This window comes from Conger conger, chromosome 1, assembly GCF_963514075.1.
Source record: "Conger conger chromosome 1, fConCon1.1, whole genome shotgun sequence".
In the NCBI taxonomy this organism is placed as follows: Eukaryota; Metazoa; Chordata; class Actinopteri; order Anguilliformes; family Congridae; genus Conger; species Conger conger.
The window spans coordinates 16,469,452-16,496,855 of record NC_083760.1 but is presented as its reverse complement, the minus strand read 5'-3'; the positions used below and the strand labels follow the sequence as shown (position 1 = coordinate 16,496,855).

Genomic DNA, 27,404 nt, shown 5'->3' with positions numbered 1-27,404 from the left:
TTCACGACACCTGCCGCAATATGCAGTAGGTTGCATGAAAAGCTAACAAAGGGAGTTGTGGAATATTTGAGTGCTGATGGAGGCCTCATGAAAGACGCTATGTATACTTTCAGCTTTGTTTTGTCTCTGGTGGGAGAATCATAAAGATAACCACGCAGTGGTATTGTGCTTGGAGAAGTCAAAGCTTAACTACAGCCAACTATCTAATGTGCTTGCAGACACCTGAATTGGGATTTTGGAATTTTGGAACTGTCTATGCGAAAAGGTTCTAATATTGATGTAGCTTTAATTTACAATCAAGATACAAGATACATTTCCAACGTATAAACTGTGTTTGTCTACTTGTTCATGTTTTTCCTAGCCCCAGTAATTAATTTAGAGATGTGGCATACAGTACATTGAGATCTCTGTGTACCATGCCAAAATACTGCTTAGCTCAAATTTAAAACTACTCGAGCTCCATGGTTGATTCATGTGATTCAAGTGAAGCACTTAATGTGATTATTGCTAAGAATTTGAATTATGTACCCTGTAGGTTCATTGTAATTTCCTCAAATACTGTATATGCACTTACAATTGCAATGAAGTGCAATCAAATTGTTTGCCCTCTGAAAACATTTAGGGTTATTTTAGGTTCAATGACCACTTAAAATGATTGGCTGGACAGAGAGAACCTTCACAAATCAGCCAGTAAATGTAGAGCCAGTTAAACAATGTTTATTTTGAAATAACCATCAACTTTTCCCCCAAGCTTCCTGCATAACTGACCATTACATTAGTTTACAAAGTACTTTACAAAAATGTTTTGAAGAGCTATGATGACTCTATTTAGTAGTTAATGGCTAATGTTACTTATATAAAGAAGTCATATATTGTCTGAGTACAGTCTTTAAAGACTTGTCCTTTCCACCACAGTGACAGCCACTTGTTTGACAGAATTGTGTCTCAGTGATTTATAACTTGTGGACTAACCCTACCTCCTTTCACACAAGCTGTTCATTCTGTAAAATGGGGTGGGGCATGTAAACCATGGTGTTTGTTTTGCAGGCCTGTCAATCACGTGAGATATCCTGTGGTCTCATGAAGACCTTCTGCTCACTGGGTGGAGTCGTGAACCCTGCAGAGTGTATTTCCCTGCATACATACACGTGTTTGACACATACATATATGTGCCTGTGAACGATATCAATACATACATCTCATTCGCTGACTCTGGACTCTTTGAGAGTCTATGTGATGTTACAGCTGGTCAGCTTATTTACAAGGAGGCAGTGGTGGAGAAAGGCTTTATTATTTCAATACAATCTTTATTACAGTGCACTCTTAAATATGGCATATTATCAAAACTGTGACCTGAGCATAGGCGACACCCATTATGTGATCATCGGCTTAGGCCAAGAGGAATGCCGTCGTGGTTACCTCCAGGCGAGGGTAATCACAGATACTTGGCTGCAGCTGTATGACAGACAGTTTGTTTTTTCTTCTCACTTTAGCATGTAAGTGCCCCGGCTGGGCATTCAGAAGCTTTGAACTCCCTGTCAGGTTCTGGGGCTCGAGCTCTCTGTGAAACAGCGGGGGCCTGACCGCAGGCTCCTGTTGTGTTCCAGAGGACAAATACGAGCTGCATGATTTGCACTCGTTGCATTGAAATTCCCCCTTCAAAGGACACGTTGTGTGCCGTGTTTTGACTGGCCCAGCATGGATGGGCCTGCTCCTTGCTCATACCCAGGCAGGGCGCGGTACAGAGCATGAGATAAGGACTCTCATTGGGCCGTTTGAAGGCTTTCCCTTTGTGAAAACATGAGGAAATGCATTTCTGCTCCCGAGCCTTTTGATGTGTTAAACGAGGTAACGATCTGGGGCTCATTTGAGGAGAATGGGCGGCCATCTTGCATTCAAGGTGAGCTGATATCTCTTTCCTGGAGAACCAGTTGTTTTGTTATGAAGTGAGATCTCGTAGTGAGACTCTATAAATGAGATGGCAGCCTCTGAATTTTACTGGCAGGGGGTAAACTGCTTGGTGTGTATTCATGTGCCAAATAGCTCAGCTCACTGTTAATGAGATTTCTGGATGTGAGATCACTAACTGATTCCAGTTGCTGGAAATCTCAAAGGAGAAATTACTGTAGAAAATGAATTCTCAGGGGAACATTGTCTCTGAACATCTGCATTATCAAGTAAAAGAGGAAGTGAAGATTTCTACAAGGATAACTGCAGAGATACATCTGCTGGAGGGAGGATGTGTGGTTCTGGTGTGCGGACACCACCAGGTGTTTTTGGACGTGTGACCCCCCAGTAGTCCGTCAGCGGTCTGCTGGAATCTGGTGACGGAGCAGAGTTTGTGGCAGAGTCAGAGCAGTTCCCTCAACTGGGGGACATTTCAGTCTCCCTCTCAAAATCCAGACATCAGTGGCTGCGAAAACATCTCCAGGTCCAGTCCTGGTGCTGGAAATAGCTGCTCCCATGAGCCAGCCAGATAAGGCATGGAGGGTCTGGATTATGTGCAGACAGGGTGACAGGGTGGCAGTTAGACTGACCCAGTTTACCAGTGAAGCTGAAAATGAATTTTCAATTACATTGATATTACAATATTAAAGAAGGCCTCAAAAGCTGGATGGAACTCCAGTAATAAATTATGACTGAGCCAACCCATGTGAATATATAGTATGCTGAATTTTACGTTTGAAATGCTTATGAAAGTATAGTAATTCAAGTTTATATAATTATACTTCAAGAATGCTGAAATATTCTGTTTTTTCACTTGGGAAGAAACAATCTATTGACTGCCATCAAGACTCTCTTCCATGAATACTCATGAAAATGTATTATTCTGTTTTTGTCATTGATTGATACACATGATTATATTTTGCTACAGTGATTCATTTGATCATGAATTGAGAAATTGTTATTCATCATCTACTGTCATCTCAAATTATTTGACAAGGAGAAGATTAGGCCTCATCTCAGCTTGAAACCAAACTGTTCCTCAGGCACTTTATCACAGCCCAGGCCTTCAAAGTACAGTACTGTGTAAAATACTTTATGATAGATGACAGATGATAGGTGCTGTCAGGGATTACCTGGAGAGCCAGAAGCAAGTGAGACGGCCAATGTCTGTAGAAGACCTGTGTCAAGTTCTCCTACCAGCTGGTTTTCTTATAAAACTGCAGGGCCATGTACCTAAGAGAGTTGTACAGGTTTAAAGGCAAACATTGTTCCCAAAAGATACTGACTTGAGTTTCTAATAGTTTTTCCAATATTTAGAAACTTTTATTTTCATTATTTTAAAAGCATCTTCACTTTACAATGTTTTTTACCTGTGCCTAACTCTTCTGCACAGTACTGTAGATATAGTTCAGAAATGGGTTCTGACACAGGAGGACGTTTTTTTCTGAGATTTCGAGTTGCTTGTTGATTTCAGCCCAGTGCCTTTGTGTGTGCCTTGTGCATACGTGTGCATGTGAGCGTGTTGGCGTGTGCTGGTGTGGCTCATTGGCTCAACAGCTCAGCAGCTGGTGTGCGTGCGTAGCTGCTAGCTTCTCTCGGGCTGCTGCACTGTGGAAATAGCTCTGCTGCAACATGAGTCTTCCTTGGTCAGAACCACAGCAGAGTAAATCCTTAATTACCCGCCGGGGTTAAACCACACTTTCACAGAGCCTAGGGTCAGCCAAGAGGACGAGGAGGAACGGCTAGTGCAAAACAGACTACGGAGACAAGATAGTCCCGACCACAGTGCAACTGCATCTCTCAGCAGCTTCCCCCACCCCCCATAATGACCTGAGATGAACAGAGTCCAGGCAATGTTTTGGAACCGCAATACTGGTGGAGTCACTGGAGGCCATTGGTACACCAGCAATAGGGTCGTGTGGGGGATTTTAATGTGTCTTGCAGTTTAAACACTTGTGAGGAGACAGAATCTGGGGTCAGAAACCGAGAGAGAAAAGAGAAGAAGCCTCAGAGTATGGATATTAGAATTCCTCCCTCTTTCAGTCAGGCCTGTCACAGCTTGTGTACACTGCAGAAAAGTCTGTCTTAAAAAGTTTTTTGTCTTGTATTGAGTCTTAAAGTCTTATTTTTTCTCTCAGGCAGAAAGAATGTGCTTCTTTTAATTTACTGTTTGCTTGACAAGTGAAAATGTCTTACCCCATTGGCAAATGTTGAAATGCGTCAAAATGTCTCACCTCATTGGCAATATTTTGTTTATTTAACAAAAAACTTATAAAAATAAGTATAAATAAGTTTGTAAGTCTAAGGTATGTAAGTCTAAATACAGTATAAGACTAAAATACTTGTCGAGACTAACTTGTTTTTTGGTTTTTGCAGTGTACTCATGCACAGGGCTGTGTGCTGAAAGATAAATGTTTGTTTAATTTATCTCGACAGAGTAGAACCCGCAGCTCTGCTGGTCTGAAGGCCGGCCCATGCGTTGCCACATCCTATGGCCTGAAAAGGAAAGAAAGCTCAACAGCTGCCATGAAATGTACATTCAGCCCAAGTCACTAACCAGTATGTTTCAACTGTAACCCACCACTGCTGACAGATGCATGCTTGGTGTTTAGACATTATACTCCTGAGGAAGGAATGCACAGCGTCTGTTGGTCTCCTGTGTAGAGAGGAGGGCCATGGCTGGCCACAGCTGACCAGGCAGTATTTCTCCTGTTGTAATCAACAGTGTGTCAAAGTGCCATTTACGTGCCAAACAGATCTAAGGATTTGAAGAAGAAACATCTGTTGGTCGTGTGGTCCATCATCTCAATGTAAATGTAGGAGGCTGTTGTGTTTGACTTGGGATTCAGTTTTAAAACCAAAGCTAAACAGGAGTAAACTGGACTGGTTGTATGACTGGGAGATCTAGTGCTTGCCTCTTGCTCTCTGTGACTGTGGATCCCATTCCAATGGCTTTCCCTTATAGTCAGGTCTATTCCATTTTTTTGGAATGTGCAGAGGCCTTTTGAGCATGTCCCTGGTGTAAAATCCAGCTATGTCCAACTTGAAATGACCAGCTATCAGCTGTTTCGAAACATAGCTTGAGCTGTTTTTTTCAGCAGGGCTTGCTTATCGTACTGTTTGGATGTGAGTTCAGAGCCCTGGGGAATGGAGATGTGTACTGCAGGCAGGTATTGTGCTGTCTTCCTGCTGAACCTGGAAACAGGGTGTCATAGTCAGCACTATTCTGTTGCATTGCAATGTGGATTGAGAAAATGGTGGCTGTTGTCTGTGCCAAAAGAAGAAGGCAGAGCAAAACTGACAAACCCGGTCCTTAGCACACACCCTTTTGTTTCATTCTTCCCTATTTCGTGTCACCAAGATTTTTGTACCACAACTGAGGATGGAACTTTATTAATTGAGTAGTTTTTCCTTAGTTTTCTCAGTCTTTTTATGGTGGTTTCTCTATTTGAGTCTCTACCATGCAATGTATTTGAGCCTGTATCCCATGGCCCCCATGGCTCCAAGGCCCGAGTCCCTCCACACTCTGAACTGCTCAGATATGTGCTCTTATATGAGGGCGCATTGAAACACCTGAAACAGCCACATCACACCCAAAGTGAGAGAAGCATGAGTCAAACAAACAAACGATCCTGTGCCCCCACCTGGACGTGTAGCCCCGGTGTTATTTCACACTCTGCTTTTCAGCGATCGCTGGCATTTTTCACCAGTCGAGGAAGCGCAGAATGTTTCACCGAAAAAATGGCCCAGTCGCTGAGTTATTGCACATGTGGGATGTCACCTCTAACCTCTTTAAAGTGAAATAATAAATCTGTGTCAACAGATACTGTGCCAACAAACAAAGCACAGTCATTCTGCAAGAAGCATTCAGCTTATTGTGCCCCGTTGCATTTTTAACTAGTAGAGAATGTGTCAATCAGAGCAGGACTGTTCAAGGGAGGAAGGTTAGGCTGTGCAACATGTATTGTTGGTGCTGGCCAAATATGTGGCAGGCCCACTTTTGGCTGGGTTGGACACATGAAAGTTGGATTATGACCCTTGCTCTGTGGCTACGGCCTGGCTACAATTTTCTTGTCTTATCCTGAGCCAGTTCAGCAGTGGCTTATGGCTCGATAAAACCCCAGCGATTCCAGCAGCTGTCTACACAGGGAACTGTCAGTTTCTCTTTCTCATTCTCCCTCTCTGTCTCTTGCTCTCTCTTCCTCTCCCTCTCTCCCTCTCTCTGTCTTTTTCTTTCTCTCGCTCTCTCAGGCCCCTGACATAGTGAGAGGAATTGAATCTCTGTGAGAGCAAGAAAGGGAGAGGTATTGTTGAAAAGCACTCGAAGACCTTGAAAATCTTTGTAAGCCCAGTTAGGGGAAAACTAAAATTTTAGAATAAGAGAGAGACAAGAGAATGAGGAAATGTGCTGATAGCTACAACGCTGGACAATAAACAATAATTTGATTAACTAAACTTATTAACACATGCACTGCATGCCTGCAGTTTACTTTCAGATGAACACATAGAAGTACATTTAAATGACAGTGCTTGTGGGTGTACTTGAACCAGAACCCATATTCTTATTAATGTAATTGTAATTTACTATACTATTTACAGTTTAGTCATTTATCAGACTTTATACTCTGCGCATATACCTTACATAACCGTGTGCATTCTTGTGCAGTGTTAGGCTAAAGGGTAATGGCAGCTGGTGGTGTGAGGTTGGTTCAGAGATGTGGAAAGAGACACGTTCCACCCTGATCGTCACAGGTCACCGAAGCAACAAATCAAGAGGACCGATCAAAACAATGAGCTCGGCAGGGAGAGTATTTCACACCAGCCTAATTACATAACCGACCCCGTGTGCAGAGGAAGTGTCTGGGCAGTGAGTCCAAACTAACAGGACCCTGCTCAGTCACAGAGCTGGCTAATCTCCCTCCCCCAATAATCCATTACATTAATAACGATTAACCATAACCATAGCAACCATAAAACCATAATAACCATAACCTTACATAACAACCTTAGCTTTTTTGCGCCTGGGTGTTATTAGAGGACATGGCTAGATGTATATTTGCCCTTTGAGTGAAATGGTGGTTTATCTCCTGTTCCACCTTTTCCTCATGTTCCCTGCAGGGCAGGCTTAATGGCCTCGTTTTAAACAGACAGTTTCCGACACCGATCGATTGCGGTCAGACTGGCTGACAACCTGGTTGTATTCATGACAGGCAGTGTTTTTGTTCCTGTTCCGCAAAACAAAAGCAAAAAACCCCCCCAAAAAAACAAAGGAACGTAGCATGCAGACGGTCATTCACCAGTCAAGTCAGAGCTCTTAAACCCAATGGTCTTGCGAAGGGGCCAGGAGCCGTAAGTACAGTAATTCCACTTTTGATGAGACAGACGGACTGGAGCAGGGCCAGCCCAGAGCCAGAGGCCAGCCCATGCCATTGTATCATATTCTCTTCTTGTATTGCCGTCTGCCAGCCTCTCTTAGCAGGGCGCTAGATTCGAGGTGGGTGTCGTTCGCCGGCACATTTACTTTTTGGCAGCTAGCGCACTGTTCTGCGTTCCGGCTTGTTGTGAGACGTGATGTAATCATGTGATCACTCTTGGTTTTGTTTATTCTCTTAAACAAAAACAATGGCCTGTGTGTTAGACTCACACGGATGTAAAATGGAGCTCAACTATGGAGCTGTTATGGTGCTCGCTTGATTTTGTTTTTGGCGTTTTCTTTCAGGGAACTCATGAATGTTAGAGGCATTGTTCATATAATGTTATACAGTATAGTAGCATCCTGTTTTCTGGGTCTGTTGGCAACACAGAGAAGTGCAATTAGACCTGTACTTCTCAGCAGATGGAGAACTCTGACCTCTGCCTTTTTAAGACAGATGCTTCAGGTTGTCTCAGTGTTCTCAGATTGTGTGTCCTGTTTCTTCTGTAAGGCATAAAATTGCTGTTATCTAATCTGAGACTGAGTGAGTTATCTGGTTAACATGACAGAAACATGAGAAATGGAATTTAAGCCATTAAATTGAATGTGCTCTGAAAAGTCACGGTGATATAAGATACCGCATAATAAACAGACCCACCGATTTCCATCTTCGTGGACTGGTTTCAGCTGTTCTAAGGATAGCTGAAGCGTTCTCGCAGGTGGAAAGCCTCATTCTGGTTTGTGTAGGTTTTGATTGTAATTTTGAATAATTGTTCCTGCTTCATTTTGTTTGAAAGTTTGGTCATGACTCATTTAAGTCAGTCTTAAATGAAGCCAAGCCTGGCAGTAGAAGATCTGATCTGACTTTAAGGTACCCATTTTTTCTGAATGTTTCAAGATACACATCTTAATTTTTTATTTAAGGAAAGGTTAAGGTTTTTTTATTTAAGAAACTTTGAATGGGTCTTTGAATGGGTCTTTGAATGGGTCTTTGAATGGGTCTTGAATTTGCTCTTGGCACTGGCACAATGTTTGACACTGCCCTGGATGGTTGCATATTGTGCAGTTGGGTTGAAGCTGTAACCCTCTTAGAAGGGGTCTCCTCTCTCGGTCTGTTGTGTGTTGTGTTGTGTTGTTGTGTGTTGTGGTGAGTGTGCGTGGTTGTGTTGTGGTATGTTGTGGTGAGTGTGTGTGCGTGTGTTGTGGTGTGTTGTGGTGAGTGTGTGTGTGTGTGTGTGTGTGTGCGGTGAGTAACGCGTCTCCCTCCCTCCCGCCCCTCACAGGGAGCTGTAGTCGTCGTGAGCACGTGAGGCCGCGCCCGCAGCCACAGCAGCAGCAGCAGCAGCCATGGCTCCCCGCAAGCGCAGCGGCCGGGGGCTCTCCTTCATCTTCTGCTGCTTCAGGACCAGCGACCACCCGGAGATCACCTACCGTCTGCGCAACGACAGCAACATGGGCCTGCAGGTCATGGAGCCCACCCTGCCCATGCCCCCCGCTGAGGAGCTGGACGCCATGTTCTCAGAGCTGGTGGTGAGTACCGGGGCTGGGGGGTTGGGTGTCAGCCGAATAATTCAAGTTATTTAGCTGTCTCTTTTATCCAAAGCGGCTTACAGTTGATTAGGCTAAGCAGGGGCCAATCCCCCCTGGAGCCTCGCCCTACAGCTGTGGCTACACTGGGGCTTGAACGACCAACCTTTCAAACACCTTAGCCACTAGGCTATAGGCTGCCCCAGTCTGAACCAGGTCCTGAATCTGAGCAAATGGCACATTAAACCCAATGGACTTGCTGGCTTCCCTACAATGTTGCTAGTTATATAATACTAATACATATTTCCGTAACATACAGGGTCCCCAGCTGTTTTTTTAATGAATACCATTTCTTTAAATACTGCACAAAAACATCTTGATAGCTTTATGAGTTGTTTAAAATAACCTTCAGCATGACATACAACTACATAAAATAACATTTCTAACTAGATCAGCTGTAAAATTATAGCCAGCTAGCTATGTGAGATATAGTAAATACAGGCGTGATTATGCAACACAGCTGGACATAATGTAGATGTAGTATCGTGTTTTGTTTTAGCTGGCTACGTCAGAAGTGATGAATTCAGATCTGTAACGGTGAACAGAAACAATCAATACCTAAACAAAGCAAACCGAGTCCATGGTTGCATTAGTCCTGGGGGTTGCACCACTTTCTGCTCAGAGCTGCGTTGTGCTCTTAAGACTTAAGAGGTGGTTGAGCTAACCACAGATCAATTGGAAGTGGCCCTCCTTTTCAGCGTTATAGAGAGATTACATGAACAGGGCTGCTCGAACGCCCCTCCAGGAGCCTGAATCTACTGCTCCCACTTCCCCCTGCCAGGCAGACTCCACTTCTCCTCTGGGAGTGTATGCAAATGCCTGGTTCTTTACACATCAATAAGCCCGCTGAGTGCCCTGTGTTTGGCCTCCTCCTGCTAATTGCATTTTCGACTGGCTTGCTCTCCTCTCCCTGACCTCAATTGAGCTGGTGGAGTGTGTTCAGACTGCCTCACTGGGCTCCAGAAGAGTCCTTATTTCGCAGCAAATTCTCCTTTTATTTACCCTCAGAAAAGTTCTGTGTGAGCAGCTGTTGACTTAGTTGGAGCCCCTTTTTGTATTTACGCTTTAAAAGATCTGAGAGCAAGTGGCCGTATAGAACCGTGACTGTTGGAGAAACCTATCCCGAGCACAAAGAGGCCTGCTCGATGACCTCGTTTTTGGCAGAGGGGACTAACAGGAGTCCTGAAGTCCTGCCATTCTCAACAGGGGGGAGTGGGTTGGGGGGGGGGGGGGTTGTGCAGTTATCCCAAAATGCTGGCCCCTCTCCTGCAGAATACATCATGGGGGGAGCGAGCACTGCTCTTTCTTACATAGAAAAAAGTAAATCACTTTATATGAGTCGGTGCTGGAGATGAACTCCCTCCTAGCTCCATGTAATAAACAAGGTAAGCTCTGCAGTCGCATTTGATTTCATTTTGTAGGAGTCAACGTAGTAATGACCTTATGTAATTTGTCTCGGACAGGTCGATGCAAAGTGGAATCACAAGACACTGAAACACAGTTTACTTTCACAGTTTACTTTCATGCTTTGCCATGTATGAATATGACTTTTTGAACTAGGACTGACATAAAATAGGCCTACCTAAATTAACAGAAGGTCTATTCAGTGTAACAGAGAAGGAGATAATAGCATACAAATTAATTTACTGTAGTAGAGTACATCACTGATACCACCTGTGAGTGGTTATCTATCTTAACTTCTTTTACATTAATTTCTCAAAAAAATAAAAAGCAAACAGAACTTGCACAAACAAAACTTCAGACGAGTCCTGATTCTGAGATTAGCTTTGATCTTCTTCCCTTCCACACGGTCCAGGGAGGGGAGTAGAGGCCCGCCGTTGTGTTCAATCGCAGGGCCTATCTTTGAACACGATGACTGCGGACCACGTGGAGTGATGACGCGGCATGAAATGATGTCTGAAAGAGGGCAGGAGACTGATGTCAAGGTTAAAGGCAGATTGCGAGTTCTTCCTGTTTTTCCGCATGCCGGGGGTTTGGCATGTGGAGTGGAAATTGCCCTGCGTTTGAATATGACTGACTTTTGGTCCCATGATCCTCTCTGTCAAGCTAGACATTACTATATTGTAATTCCGGAACTGAACACCATATGTCATAAGCAACTTTGGACATGAAAGCCAATAGTATGATATATTTCTCACATGTACCACACTGTTCTATGAAAATATATTGAGTGCGTGCATATTGTTTCTCACTTTTAATTGTAATAACGGTGAGTAACTATTCAAAAGTACATGGAACAGTAATGTTGCTATAAAGAGATATGAAGCCAAGCTGCATTATGTTACTCTGAAAGGGCCGTGACTCCTTCTCATTATCACCACTGTGGCTGTTGAATCAGACCAGCTTAAGAGCTTCTGTCTGGAGGCCTTTCTTGTGAGGTCACCCGATTTCGGCTCGCCCCGTAAACACAGGGCCCCGTTCCCACTCCCCCGCATCTCCTCCCGCCATAACACGCACCCGTCCAGATTCGGCGCTAGCATAAGAATCTGTGCGCCGCGCTCTAATGGGGCATCCAAAGGGTGCAGTGGACCATGCAGGCCTCATTCTTTTCTCACCAGGCTCCCTCCGGTGCGAGTGTGCCCTGACTTGCCGGCGCTTCATTTTCAGGTTGTTACCAGATGCCCTGGTGGTCAGGAGGCTTCGCCGCGGGCGTTTGTGTCTCGAGCTCCCCGCTCCCCTGCGCCAAACGGGCCTCATGCTGGGGCGCCATCTGTGGCCATTGTGTCCCATGAAAGCGCCCAGAAAAGGCTAAAATTGAGTTGTCAAACAATGTCAGCCGGGTGTGGGGATAAATGCGGTGCTTCTGGGTCGTTGGAAGTGCTAGCCAAGTGGTTGGGGTAGGAGAATATAACATACTTTCAATAAACAAGGACGGTTAGCTTTTACTGTGAGTTTTTCTTTTTCTCTTGTTCTATATCAGACTGCGGTGTGTTTCTTGGTCTGACAAGAGGATGAGTTCCACTGGATGGCCAGTGTAAATGGCTTTGGAATGGAAGTGCTCATCAGAGCATGATGGCCTGAGGCTTCTGAACATGGGCAGGGGCTACAGTGGAGAGTTTGGGTTACCCTTTCAAAATGGCGGTGCTGCCTGTAAGCTAACTCCTCTGCCCGGGAGGGACCTGAACTGCACCCTTTAGTGGAGCTGCATTACTTCATGCTGAGTGCAAGCTAACGGTCAGCAGTCACAGTCTTGGTTGTAATCCCCAGGGATGGATTGTGGTCAGAAGTGGGAGCACGTTGCTCAATGAACCACGTCTGCCTCTTGGGTTGGCCTTGGGCAGGCTGAGAGAAGTGGATGTGGGGATGGGGTGTGTGGAGGGCCTTTGACGCACACTGACTCTGCAGGTTATCACAGGGCGTACCGGGGGACCGAGAGGAAGGAGAGTAATGGAATAGACACCAGACAGGATGTGAATCCAGCATGGCTTCCTCAGACATTTGTCACAGCATGCGGACAGCGAGGAAATTATGTCTTTGGAGGATATACATAGGAAGCCAATGATATATTGTCATGGTTGCAGCTTCAGGGTAGGGGGGGGGGAGCCTGTTGAACAACCTTCTAACAGGACGTGATAAGGCCTTCAGTTATGAGTTGGAGGCCTTTGGGTTGTGTTTTTATGGTGATATACTGGTCTGGTCTCCATGCCTGAACCAATTTTCATTGTGCCCCTTTTGTTCTGCAACCAGTGGTTAAAACACCCAGTGACCATACCTAAAGTACATTTGTTTTACTCACTGTTATATAATAAAATTGATTGTTGAAGTCTCTCTGATCTCTATGACTGGTGACTCCATGAACTGTGGGAGAAACACCTTTGTTAATTACTATAACAAGGAATATTTCTAGCATATAAAACATTGATTTGTGTAAGAAATGGTGAACATGTCAAACAAAAGAAAATGAAAATAAAAGAAAAGCAAAAAGAAAAATAGCAGTAACGTAATTTAATTTCCTAACCATTATATACTGTTTTGCCTTTGCGGTCACTTTCTCATGGTTTCCTGATGAACAGTGTTGGTCTCAGCCGTAAAGTGGTCAAAACATATCCCAGGTTCAAATGTCAAAGTTACACTACATAACAATGTATTAAGCGGAAAGACTGAGACTGTTGTGATGATATTTTTAACCTCTGACACATTTGATTAGCACTGTTTTGGTGATGAAACAAGGGGTAAAAGTCAGGGTCAGAACAGAGAGCACAGTTTGTCTTGATTTAGCAGTCTCTCTCTGATGTCACCACTGAAGACGCTGGATAGCATCAGTGTCTCTTTAATCAGATCAGGGAAGACATCTTGGGTGTGCTTGTTTGTGCATGTGAAAGGTATTTAGTTTCTTTTGTGTTTTTGTGCAGGTTACTTACGGTCAAACGGGGCAAAGATTTTTCCTTTCTGTCCTCTGCTGCTGTGGTCAGGGCAACATTTTAGGCCAGTAAGGACAGGGGGGGGGGGGGGGGGGGGGTTGTCGTTAATGACTCGCACATGAAGCTATTAACATAGCACCCAAACATCTGGACTTAGTTTGACGGTAGAGGGTCGCCAAGGAATGCTATGCGGGTTACGTAAGAGTGCAGGTAATAATTTTACGATTCCGCGAACGGCCTTCGGCTGCGATGTCCGAGTGAGCGCCATCTTTACCGTCAAAGCGGCAGATAGTACAGGAGGCCCCAGATTGAGTGCTGGTGCTTCCGGGGGTGGTGAACTGCGAGTGTAAGTGCACGTTCGAGAGTTTTGATCCAGCCTGCCCTGGAATGGGCTCGGGTCCGGAGGGGAGGGTTAGCGTCCCTCGCTGGCCTTTCCGTGTCAGAGCCTGCACCGCACGCAGCCCCGGGGAGGCAGCGCGAGACAGAAAAACACATGTAATTGCATGGCTGCGCTTCTGAAACCCAAAGTTCAAACTGTTTACATCGGCTAATAGCACGATGGGAATGCGCTCGGAATAGCGGGGCAGCGGCATTGTCCGGCAGCCAGGCCTATCTTCCGGGCCTTTCCGAGACGGAGAGAGCCCGGGGCTTTCTGACCACGCTTCTGGTCTCATCTCCACAGCGGCACTCGTTCCACCCTCATCATTCCACTGGACCCTGGCCACTGTAACCGCACTTGGGGAGGATCTGAGCAGTGGAACAGTGTTCAGGCACCCTGCCATACAGGGTAGAAATTGCGATGATTGGTTGATTCATGGGAACTAATCGCATTGTCTGCAGCTCACCTTAGGCCTCTCGGTGAATTTGGTCCACTCTGTGACTTTCATTAAATACATTTTTCAGCGCGGAGAGTGGAAACAGCTGTATGCCGCAAAAAATATTGTATGGTGTGTGCTGTCTGCAGCAGTAATGTCTTCTGCTTCTTGAAACAGTCTGGCACAATTCCTTTGTCTATTACTTTATATCACTCTTCACAATTGAGAAAAAATAGAAAAAATATTCTCCATTAGTTAAATTTTCTCATATAACTGACATGACTTAACTGACTTATTCCTTTTTTAACATGCAAAATTGGTTTGTGTTAACTATTAAACTATATCCAACATGTATTAATTGCTCTGTTTTTGTATTCGCATTGTGATATATCCATAATTATATCAGCAACAATTGGAACTGGTTGTTAAAGGTGCTGTCCTCATTGCACCAGAAATGGGACGTGTCCAGGTTGTAGCTGAACAGATTGTTCTGTCCTTTCTCCACGCAGGATGAACTTGACCTCACAGAAAAACACAGAGAGGCCATGTTTGCCCTCCCAGCAGAGAAGAAATGGCAGATATACTGCAGTAAAAAGAAGGTAAGGATCTGCTGATACTGTGACTTTAGGTCCTGACAGGGCATACTGCACACTAACAGGCCAAATGCACAGAAATGAGGGAAATATGTGCAAAAGTCCCATCTATCCTTACACAGGTGGAATATACTGCAATATATTCAGAATATGTGGACATAGAAAACATAATGACAGAATTATTTCACGGCTGTTTTTTTGTTAAAATAACTTTCTATATCTGAAAAGCAATAATTTGCATCGTCACCCATACAATACTGTATGTGAAGTGTCTTTTCTGATCTTGATATTATATAGTAATAATACAAAAATATGAATTCATATCAATAGATTTCAGTATATGCCAGTTCTATATGGGCCATAACACCTCTGAGTATCACCTACCCCTGGCATACAGATTGTGCGAGTGTGTGTCTGTGGGCATATGAATGTGTGCATGCTGTATATAAAAATAAATCCCTTTCACGGTGACTGAAACAAATGAGGATTTTCTTCTTTTTGGGGGCAGTGTGGGGAGTGAGTGTGGAGTGAGCGCTCTGCAGTGAAAGAGCTCTTTTATCACTGGAGCCAGACAAAGCACTGGGGCCCAGAGCCCCCCTCACTCACATCAAAGCTGTCCGCTCGTGTCACCTTCTAATGGGAACTTACTTTACCTAACTTTGGGGAGTTGTTTTCTTAAATGGATACATTTCCTGGAAAACATCTCGTCTATCAAGGCTACGGCGCATAAATCTTTCACCGAGCGGAACGGCCTGCAATATTAATGCCCTCCGTTCATATCTCAGACGTAAACTTAATCCAAACAAGAAAGTTTTAGCCAGTGAGGTATTACATGCGTTTGAATGTGCGAAAGCAGGGGTCGTGCTGAAAGTGGCGTGGTATTTAAACAGATCTGTCTGTAAGTGGGTGTCGGTCTCATGGGTTCCCAGTGCATACGCCTCATTAAGAGATCTACCCTAATAGGTTATGACTGTTACCGCGAAGACAGCTTGAACAGCTGGTGTTGGCCAATCAGCGGCTGTCCGTCCCCGGAGCTGTTGAGTGGCATGGCCCAAGGCCACTGGCAGGTGCAGGATATCCTGAGCCAGAAGCACCCCCTAGACACCACTTCAGCGTATCCCACAATGCAATGTGACACAACATCCTGTCATTAACTCCAGGTGGTATGACAGAGGAAGAATAGAATATGGCTAATACAATCGCAAGCGCCAGAGCTGGCTGGCCTGTGAACGTGTGGTCAGCAGAATTTCTCCAGCGATATGTTCGGTTCCTGCTCCTTCACCGGGCCAGGCCGAGGGTTGGGTTGTGCTGCTTTGCCGAACAGGCCTGAGCGAACGTGCTGGGTTATGTTAAGGGATGCTGCAGAGTGAGAGGTGTTTTCAATAGGAAATGCTTGCAGTTTTTTGCTTGCAAGGTAATTCCCTCTTCTGGTTCCAAGCACAACATTCTCTCTGGTTTGAAGCGGGGTCCCTCCTGGGCCCAGCCAGAGAGCAGCATCTGTTAGTAATCTTTCTGGATTTGAAACTGAACGATTCTGAGACAATGAACTGAGGGCGATGCATTTGTTCGCAGTCGTGTATGGTATGTGCGTGTGTGTAATCTATACATGTGCGTGTGTGTGTGTCTGTGCAATTCTGTATGTTTGTGTGTCCATTTTTACCCTAGTTCAAGAATTTAATGGCCCAGTAGTTTGATTAAATGGAAACTCTGGGCTTCATTTTGCCATTGGAAATATATGCCTGTACTTCTTTCTGACCTAAATGAAATGGGCTTCTGTCTGCATGTCGCAATTTGCATGCTAAATATTGAACTCTCTCGTACTGTATTTCATGTTGCAGTTCTGGGAAGGGCACTCAAACCGACCTTGACATGTTCGTGTACCCACATTTTCTTGGTGTTGGTTTCCCCCTCCAGTCTTCAGAGATCTAAAATGAGGGGATAGTCCTCGGCTTACAGATATAATCGATAGAGTTGAACCAGTTCCTGTTCAGAGGCCCTTCCCCTTTCCCTCCATTCACTTATTTACTGTCAAACGGAAACATCTCGGAAGACGTAGAGCCTTCTTCAGTTTCTCCTCCCTGGACTGGGGTTTACCTTGCCTCTCAATGCCATAAGGCATTTGCATTGGGCTGCACACACAAAAAAACCTTTAGAAGTTGCTTTTAATTTGTATCCTTTACTGACCAAAAAAACAGAAACCTGCTGACATAATGGAGGCATAAAAAGGCGTAGGGTAATGGTGAGGGAATTGGGTTTGTAAGTTTGATTCCCAGGTGGGGGGCTGTTGATGTACCCTTGAGCAAGGTACTTAACCTGAACTGCTTCAGTAAATACCCAGCTGTATAAATGGGTGGCATTTAAAGAATGTAAATGGCCTGTAAATGTAAGTCAGCCTGGGTAAATCAGTTTAATTATTCAAAGTAACGTAAAAATACGAAAACAAAATGGCAAACTATTTGTCTTTTTGCTTGAACTGGGCAAGAAATTGATGCTTTATGGTGGTATCTTGGAATAGCAAAATAGAAATAGGAAAATGTTGATCTTTAGCAGTTAGCCTAAGTATTGCTGAAAGCGTTCTCTTGCCTTTTGTAATATGTAGTTTGTAACTATTCAGCCGACTACAGAAATACATTTCTTATGTGTGAGATGATCCAGTGACTATTGTTAATGGTTCTGAAATGGATTACACTGTTCAGTCATATCAGGATATACATATTTTAATCACAAACCAGATTAAAGCTGGTTAGAATGCGTGGTATAATAGATGTACATATCCATAGCTGAATTTTCTGCTTATTGAACGTGTTGTATGTGATCCATCCAGATTTTGTACACAAATGCACACCCTTAGCTCATGTGGAGTTTATTTTGGTCCGTCGGAGAAAGCCTGTCATCCAGCTCCATAAAAAAGAACGTTTCATTCAGTCGCGGAAGACAGCTTTCCCAGCTGGCACGAGAAGAGAGCGGAGCCTTGCTGTGCTGTAGACAGAAGGGCAGGAAAAGGATATGTCCAGTGAGCATCTTGATCCTGTTGGCTAAACCGTAACAGAAACCTGAACACTGAAATTAGTGTGGGGATGTGTGTGTTGTCTCCTCACCATGGCAACTGATACTGTATATAACTTTCTCCCTGGAGGAGAGTTTCTTTCTTTAAGTCAGGAATTTGAAGTTATTTTTTAATATGTGTGTTCAGAGACATCCAATACTGCAGGCATTGTTCTGCGTGAAGATTAAATGCATGAGTGTTTCTCCCCAGATCTTCAAAGCTCATATATAGCACTGCATTCTTTCGACAGTGGGAATGTTTTTCATGATTTACTGAATGCATAAATAAAGATTGGCCTCAGAGGCTAGCGTCTGGTGTTAGAACGGGAGGGAATGAGTCTTCACAACAGACTAGAGATGGTGGAGAAAATAAATAAACACTTTTAGTGCCTTGCAGGGAGAAGCATTTTTGACATGGTGTAGAAGGTTATGAACTGAAGTCTTCAGGTCCACGATAAAGAGAAAGAAAGGGCTATACCATGTTAGCCAAGACTGCGTTGTTGGGAGTGCAGGTCGTGTGAGAGGCCTGCAGTGTATTGGTTGGCACTTTGTGGCGTGGGAGAGGAGGCCAAGTGAGAGGCCTGTTGTTTTGGTCAGCGCTGTGTGGCCTGGATGAACAGCGCTGTCTTGTGTGGGAGTCGACAGAGTCGTTTTCTCTTTCACACAGAAAGCAGTAGGAGATGACAGCTCCATGCCACATTTCACGTGCGGCCATGATCGCTGACCTCATTCCCATTAGCTAAGCCCCTGTCCCAGACGTTGGGTTCTCTCCTCCGTCTCTCTGATCTCCCACTCGTGTCCTGGGACATGACCATCTGATCAATCAACGGTTCCTCCACCATCCCTTCTGTTTCATACGGGCTCCAACTCACTTTGTTAGCGCCTTACCTCAAAGAAGCCTAACAGTCTCAGTCTTAGTCTGTGGTCTTGGTCAACAGCAGGTCACTTGGAGGTAGTCCACCCGAGAGGGTTCTCGCTGTGGTTTAACAGCGGTCATGTTCGGACCGGCGTGCGTGCGATTCCTGGGGGAGAGAGCATCCTTCCCCAGTCTGAAGATGGATCGGTCGGGGTCTAGACCAGCACACTCAAGATTTGCATGTGTGCCGCAGTGCAGCTTTAATATTTATGCCTCCTTGACATGACTCACATTTTTCTTCCCCCTACGAGTGTTAACAAGTCTTGGGTTTTTGGCGAAGGGAGCCCAGGAAGCTGACTTGTCCCATCATATCATTCCAGCTGAAGTATTAATCAGCCACAGATAACAGGAATGCACAGGCCCCCCGACTGGGCCGGCGGCCTACTGGAGCCCCCTGTTTCAGGCCAGAGGGCCCCGCGGGCCACACTCCAGAGTTTGTTTTGTGGGGGTTGGAGGAGTACAAGGTTCAAGGGCCGAGTCCGACAAATCAAGCGCAGATGTCTCCCTAAATGTAACCAGCAGTGACGTCAAAGGTTTCTGCGGATGGCTGTGCCAGAAAGTCACCTCGTTTGCAGAGCGTGGCAGTCAGCGCCACCTGGTTCTACTCAGCGCTCAGGTCCCCCCAGTGTTCATGCCTTGTTTAAAGATCCACTTGTTCTGCATCTAAACGGAGTGGTCAGGGACGCTGGAATTCTCGTTGTGCCTGCCAGCAAATCTGGGATACACTTGCCGAAGAATACATTTTGCATGTGCATCTCTGCTTGTTTACGTTTGATGGGAATTGTTTTTGACTCTGAGAATCACTTCAAGCAGACTTGCCAGAGTTTTCTGGTATCAGGGCAATGGTTTGGAGATGTGGGTGCTTAAATGTTTTTTTCTGATTTTTACGAAGCCTGTCAAGATTACAGTAAACAGGGAGGTACCAGTTAGAGTGTCTTGGTGGGCATAGTTTCCCTCCTTTGTTGATGTTTTCTGTAGTTTCTGGAGCATGGGCAGATAGAAGTGCTGTGATCTCTCATGGGTAGGATATCTCTAGGGCGGAACATCATCCCTCTTCAGGGAGCAGCAAATTAAAACTGCCTACCTAACCTCACCTGCTGTGACCCAATTAAGGCACTAATTACGAGTTGTCTGGGGATTTTGGATAAATTGGAACTAGGGCAATGAACAAGAGTGTGAAAGAGAGACCAAAATAAATCTTGTTACCCTCCCTCTATTAAAAATAGAAAAAGTTATGATAAATGTTTGGAATTAAAGCTTTTATTTTCTCAGGAATTTGACCTGGTTTCTCCTTCTCTGCATGACATCCCAGCACGCTTGTCTCCTGAAGTCCCTTGCTGGTCTGGAACGAGGTTGAGATTTATCCTGGTTGTTGCATGGGACCAGTAGATGATTAATTCCTCGGTACAGCGGGACAAGAACACATCCATAAAGCAGTTGCAAGGAAATGTGTGGGTGGAAGTGGGTGGGGTGAGGAGAGGAGGTTGCGGCAGCCGCTCCCCCTCTACCCTCTGGCCCTCGATCATCTTGCTTGGATAAGAAGTAGAGTTAGGGGAAGCTGGGTCATAATGCCGACTCAGCAGTGCAGCTGGCTTGGGTCCAGATGGGCTTGGCACCGCTCCCTAAAGACCTGAGTGTTTCTGGGCGATCGCCGTAAAAGGAGGAAACGTACCAAGTTCCAAAACAAACAGGAAGGTCCCCGCTCGCAGGTGCTGCTTTAGATTCAGCGGTTTGCTGGTGAGGTGGTGAACTGCACAGAGTCTGAGGCACCCACCGCCCCACACATCCTGATAATACAACCATAACCCAACCGCTAGAGAGCAGCCAGTCGCTCAGTTCATTCAGCCATTGTGCTCATGAGGACGTGGACACACCTCTCTGCTGAATGTAGCTTTCCTGATTTGAAGATTTAATCCATTGCTTTCAGGATGTGCTCTCTGTCTGAACAGATTTGGTATTTAATTTGCCTTTAGTGTGTATTTAACAGAGCCGGTGAGGTGATGTTTAAGAGCAATGGTCTGCCCAACAGTTTCTGTCAGTCTATACTTGCCACTGTGTTTGTTCTGAAGGCAGTGTAGCATAGCTCTACTGCATAGTCAGGACGTGCATGAGCGTGAAAACACTCTACTTTGCACTTCATTTTTCGTGAAGCGGTTTTTAAGTGCCAGTTAGAACTCACTGACTAGCTGTGGCACTCTGTTTATAATAACAGCTCTTTGTGTCTGTCAGCATATCGTCAGAAGGTGTGTTCTGGCAGGGTAAGCAACAGCCCTGGCAGTGTAGCTCTCAGTCTGTGTGGCTCTGTGACTCCAGGAAGTTAGTCCAGGCTGGCCCTCTGCTGAGCTCACTCCGACCCTGCTTTCCGTTGGCCCGGTGCCGCTTCTCCCATTACCTTCTCCGCGCAGGGAGGAGAGGTGATTTGTAATTGCCGACAGGTCCACAGAAAAGGCTGCGCTCTGTCAGTTGTTTACCCCTGAGAGATAGAGATGTCTTTAAAAAGATATTCTCTGTCTTTATTTTTCTCCCCACACGTAATTCTCTTATCCGTTGCCATAGCAGGAGCACTCCCCCGTCCTGTTGCTGAAGCCTGTTAAAATTTAAACAGCAAAGCCTCAACTCCTCTGACAGGCTGTGTGTGCCACCCAGTTGTGTTTGTCTGGCCTCTCCCCAAGGTTGGCGAATGTAGTTTTGAAAGATGCAATTTGAGGTTACCCAGAATTGCTGGCATACGTATGGCTTATCAAAGTATCATCCTGGTGGGCTCCTATCTATGCAGTGACATTGGGAGTCCCAGAGATGACCCGCTCCTGTCATAGATAGTTTATGGCCTTTAACCGGTAAGTGATTATTGATGAATTGAGTGCATTAGAGAAGACAGTGCTGGGGGAAGGCATGCAGCCAGCTGGAAACCCAAACTACTTTGTTCCAAGCCCATTACTGGAGGGTGAAAGGGTAATTAGTTCTCTCTGTTTTATCAAGAGCACAGAGGAGTCAGAGGTGCTAGAGTAGGCTTGTGTTTACCCAGGGCTTATAGGACCACGGTTCAGAGACAGGACTGAATGAATGGTGGAGGGTTAATTCAAGACCAGTGTGTAATCACCGGGGACCATGAATCTTGCCTACTGTATCTCAGAAAGTCATGCAGTGTTTAACATGGAACAAAATACTGCAGGCACTTTCGTAGGTGAACTGCCATCTTTCATACGCTAAAACCTGACTTATGGTTTGGAAGCTTCAACTTTTTTTGGAGCATTTACAACCATTAATATTTTCATTTAGCAAGGGATATTCTGACTAAAGAGTTTAAAATGGTACACAGTATAACACTTAAAAGGAAAGAGTAAGTAATGGGGGTGTCCATAACTTCTTATACACAGCCATTGTTGTTATAACTTGGTCAGCTCTCCAGCTCTACTCCTAGGAGGCCAAACTATTTGGTGAAAATCCAGCTCTAAGATTTTAAATTAATTGCATTATGTGCAGAACACTACCATAAAACAATAGGCCTGCTGGATCTGGACTTGGAGGCTTGCGATGAGATGTGTTTACATTGGTTGCCAAGTCATTCACCCTAATTATCTGGCACTAGAATGCTGAATCCTGAATGAATCTCTTCTCCTGCGTGGACCGAGCTCTCACAAAATGGCAGTTGAAGGAAGACCAGCTGTAAATTGTTATGCACTATTGCAGCCCTTTCCAGTCATGGATTCTATAGAGTTTGTAGGAACCCCGTCTGCTACGATGTCTCTGGGAAAATATTTTTTGAAATCTCTAATGAATGTCCTCTCGGAGTCTCGATCTGATGCCAAAACTCCAAACAAAAGGAGCTTTATCTTCATTTCTTCATTCTGCTCTACGAAATCATTTTGGGTTGGAAGGCTGCAATTGTAGCAGCGATATAGGGGGACTGGGAGTAGGGGAATTTGAGTTTCTGTGTATTCTTTGCAGTTGGAAAATGAGTGTTCACTGTTCCCAGACACAGGATGAAAATGGGAGAGAGAACAGGGGAAAGACTTCAATAGATGTCAGCATTGTGGGTCAGGTGCACCAAGATCTGCTTCCTCTCGGGTCAGCATCCAAGGCGCCGGTTCCCTTGTCGCGGTGATGTAATCCAGCCCTGGATACATGCCACCCCCTTCCCCAGGTTCTGGGGGTACAGAGTGTGAAATGAGGAGCATTGTCCTGTTAAGGCCCTCCGTTGTCAGTGGAGCAATCACTCAGGCAATTAAACGCAATGTGATGAGTTTTAGTGGAAAGAATTCCCTGGGCTTTGCCCCTCTGTTGTGTGTGTGTGGTGCCGGGAGGGGGGGGAAGGCTGAAAGGTGGGACAGGAAGTGTTCTTCATTGTAGAGATGTTCCGCATGAATCAAGGTATTCTTCTCCTGCACCCGGTTTGGGACGGCCCGTCTGTATCCTGACGTGCTCCCTTTGTGGGGATTTATTGTAGAGCAGCAAAGCCGATTTGGAGGGGGAATCATTATTGGTGTTTGGAATAAGCTTTTTTTCCCCCATTTATTTACAATCTCAAAAGCTTGCAATTTTCTTCTGTGACCAGAAGTCTGGGACATTTGTCTTTGCTTTATCTGTGTCCCAATGCTCTGTTTTTACACTGCCATTGCGCCCAAGGACTATTATATTATGTCAGCACATTTACTGTGTACTGCAATGGTTTTTGTATTTGTGAATATGCATGGTTAACTTGGCCATCTCCCTATTGGATCCTGTCCTCAGATGATAAATATAGAGATGGAATGTGCGTTTGTCTTTCTCATGTGCTCATAGCAGTGTTATGGGAGTTTTGTAATTAATTGTTGTCTCATTTTGCTGATATCTTGGATAACAGATTTAATACCAAAATGGGGAGTTCGGTACAGATTGGAACTCAGACCTTGGTTTTCATGGCTGTAAATAGAAAAAAGGGATGTTCCTTTTCTTAGCCAAGTATGACATAAAGAGCCGGTTATAGATGTAGCGATGTGCTTGCACATTGACTTTTCTCATCTTCCCAACGACTCCCACATCTTACTTAATGCATTACTCCATTATTCTTCCAGTGACACAGACAGCACAAATTTCCCCTCGCTTCATTCAGAGACGATGGAATGATGGAGGGAGGAAAAAAACCGAACCGCGGTCCAAGTTATTTTTCCGTGATTTACACTTTAGCCAGCGCTTAACAATGTCTCTGAGGACAGTAAACTTAGCTTTGAGTCTCTCCTGAGTCCTCATTCTCCCCCAAAATCTGTTTTATTCCAGGAACAGGAGGAAAACAAAGGAGCCACCAGTTGGCCGGAGTTCTACATTGACCAGCTGAATTCCATGGCAGCTGTAAGTATAAGTAATTGTCATAATGGCGGAGTGGAACACTTTTACCCATGGAGCCAATACATCACTGCTCTGGCTGCTCTTAGGTCTGTCATTACAGAACTATGTGATCTGTAAACGTGTTGCATTACATTAGCCATTATATGGTCTCTGTCATTTTATAGGCATTTTCCCCCTGTAGCAGCTAATTGGCTTATTACGCAAATTAAAGCAATTATAGCTATTTAGAAGTATAGGATTAATTAATGTTTACTGTCAGACCCCAGTCAGGCTTTGCTTTTGGCGATAATGCTGGTGGGGGTTTTTTTATGATGGAGCATTTCCCATGTATCTGTAAATGGCAGTATAAAAAGACCATAAAAACAGGTCTGAATATTTGGTGCCAAGGATAAGTGGCAGAAAGGGTAAATTGACACCACGGGTATCAACACCGTGTGAGCATTTGGAGGAAGTCACAATGAGTCCATCAGATTAGAATACTTATAATTTCTTTTACTGACACCTTTATCGCCTTCCTTTTGGTGGTTTGACCTTAGACTTTGATAGTTCAGAGAGAAAGATAAAGGTAATCAATATCATTGGTGAGAGCAATCTTTCCTCATTTAGTTCAGCACATGTCTGGATTCTGGTTTATAGTGATATCATATTTTTGTAAGCAAATACAGTAACTGCCTTAAAAAGCATTTAGTTGCAACTAATGTACCAAGTAAATCACAGACAATTTTGAAGACTTTTGTTTGTGTTCTCTCAGGTAACATGTTTTTTTTTTTTTATCTTTATAACATTGCCAGTTTTTCTTCCCATTGCCCAAAAGATGAAATCTCTGCTCCATTGCCAGGGCACTGTTTGAATTCATCACACTCTAATGTACATAAGCAACACTCACTCGCTGCTCCCCCATGCTATGTTTGCGGTACTGTGAATTATTTATACTTTGTAGCTTGACAAGTGGAAGACATGAGTGAATATGTTGGGAGGTCACCCAAGAACACAAGTCTCAAAGGTTATTTGAGATGAAAAGTATAGGTTGAGCTGCCCCATGTCCTGCCCTGACAAGCCCTACTGCCTCAACACTTAAAGACAGTTTTCAGCGTGCTGTCAAAGAACCGCACCGAAGTCTGGCTGGGGTTCGAGTCGTCCCCTCGAGAGGGTGTGAATTCAGCAACACGCCCGGAGCCCCTCCCGTTAGATTAACAGTGATGAAGCACAACATCTGACACGCAGGGCTCTTTAACTCATTCATCTGGCTGCTGGCCTTACGCTTCCCCCTCTTGTTGTGACAACCCAAATGCAGTAGAGGGGCTCAGACGACCAAATAAACACATCGGCTTATTGGTGTGCGGCCTGGCACCACCGTGGGGGGATTAAAGAGTTAGGGGACCGGGGGCGGGTGGACAGTGTGCTCCAAGCCCCGCTTTCCATGCCCGAGTTGTTGACATGATCCCGGGAGAACCCAGCTGGGACCGTAGGCTCTTATTTATGTGTTCCCACCCAAGGAAGAGGCTTGGAGGGCATGTATGCGGTCAGGGCTGCCTGGTCCCTAAGCGCCGTCTGCCCCATGGCCACTTGTATTGAGAATGGAGGAAATTAATCAGTAGAAGGCAAATAAAAAGGGATCTTGGTCAGGGGGGTTTTGGTTGCAGCCTCTGACTGGCTATAAAAGGGACCATTGTGTTACTATAGAGGGTCGTGACCTTTAAAGTACTTCCCCATCTTCACGCTTTGTGAGTACAGACCTAAGTGGAGACTATGGAATGGAAAGTTCATTTTAGTATTTCTTTTTCCCCCAATAGAGGAAGACTCTCCTGGTCCTCGATAAGGAAGATGAAGAGGAGAGAAACAAGACAATTGAGAGTTTGAAGACAGCTCTGCGGACACAACCCATGAGGTAATGGGCAAAGATGAATGCCTACCATGCATCATGCAAAACCATTCAATGTAGTCTAACACCACTCACTATGTGCGTATACTCCACACACACACACGCACACACACACACACACACACACACACACACACACTTCAAGCACTGCAACCTCAGAAGCACCGAGACCTGGAACACCAACGATGCAGTAAGTTGAACTAGTCCCGCAAGCCCCCAGTGTCCTGCTGAACCATGTCTGCAGTTGCAGCCATCCAGTATTTAAGAGCAGTCAGTATCGCATTGCCTTCTGTGAGGAGCAGAAATACCATAGCTCTAACAACGTAAGATCTGCTACTACATGTCCATACATGAGTAAACAGATGTGGCGTGTTTCCTCTTGTGAGACCACACTGGCAGTAAAGCCCCAGTGAAAGAGGGCTAAGGTACATGTGGATCTGTGTGACGGGGGGACTGTGGGGCTTAAACAAAGTAAGCTCTCTCCCTGCAAGCTGCCACAGAGCTGCTAGGCCTTGTGGGACTCGGGGAGGTGGGAGAAGGGCTGTCTCTTGAGTGGTGTGAGTGGAAAAATTCAATTTATCTTCCATGGGACAGCAGAGTCCACCAGCTCCTTGCATTACCACTTGGGTGTGAGCTTATGGCGTCTGCTTGTGAGGTAACTCATGCTGCAGGGGTTTTTGCTCGAGGTCTGAGCTGAAGACTGACTCATGCCTTCACATAATAACTGCTAGGAATATCTTTTATTTAATGTTACTTAGAATTGCAGTTATATCATGTGAAGTACACAAAGACATTTTCTCTACATTGGATCCAATCAGGTGCAGATGCAAATACTTATTTAAGCTAATAGATTTATTGATCACTCAATCTTCAAAAAGTATTTTACTTTCCTTAATTTGTGCTAAAAAGTCATTGTTGACTCTTTATTTTCACACAGTAGGCAGAGTTCAGTGAGTTTCCTGTACATTATGAAAAAGCACATAGAAGCTTTTGTTAATTCAATATGCGTAGGGTGTCACAAGACCATGTATTATACGGTGAAAGCGCTCATTTATGATTAATCACAAGGCTGCACTCAACATGCTCCTTCACTGAACAATTAGCTGCCACTTCCCCTCCTGAATAGTACTTCATTAATAACTTAGTGCTAAGCCACAAGTCTACCGGTTGCCCAATCACACGCACACACAGTGTAATACGTCTCCCTGCTTTCAAAGGCTTAAATGGTCTGTGTGCTTAAGAGGTTAGGTTTCCCCTGCTCTCCATTCATCTCTTCACCTCTGGGGTCCTGTCAGTCTGCCGTTCCCCCTCTTACCCTTCTATTGTTGTACATGTAATTAATGAGGTGTTCATGAGGTCACTAGGGTCTAATGAGGTCTTCGCTTTCAATATTACAAGCAAATAAACAGCAAGGTTTTTTCCCCTTGGTTGAGTTATTTTGGTCATATCTGAAACCAGCATTTCACAGCATTTGATTAGCAGGTGTGTTGGGGGGGAAT

The 27,404-nt window shown here is 44.9% G+C and overlaps 1 protein-coding gene across 3 annotated transcripts in view; it reads left to right on the top strand.

Annotated features, from left to right (window-relative positions):
- The window catches only part of daam1a (dishevelled associated activator of morphogenesis 1a), a 72,576-nt gene that overhangs the window by 24,129 nt on the left and 21,043 nt on the right, over positions 1–27,404 (top strand). For all 3 annotated transcript variants that reach the window (XM_061235903.1, XM_061235912.1, XM_061235895.1), the window contains exons 2-5: positions 8,644–8,890; positions 14,654–14,743; positions 23,955–24,026; positions 25,817–25,911. In XM_061235903.1, coding sequence (XP_061091887.1) covers positions 8,708–8,890; positions 14,654–14,743; positions 23,955–24,026; positions 25,817–25,911 — 440 coding nt within the window. In that variant the 5' untranslated portion in view covers positions 8,644–8,707. The remainder of the gene's footprint in view (positions 1–8,643; positions 8,891–14,653; positions 14,744–23,954; positions 24,027–25,816; positions 25,912–27,404) is intronic.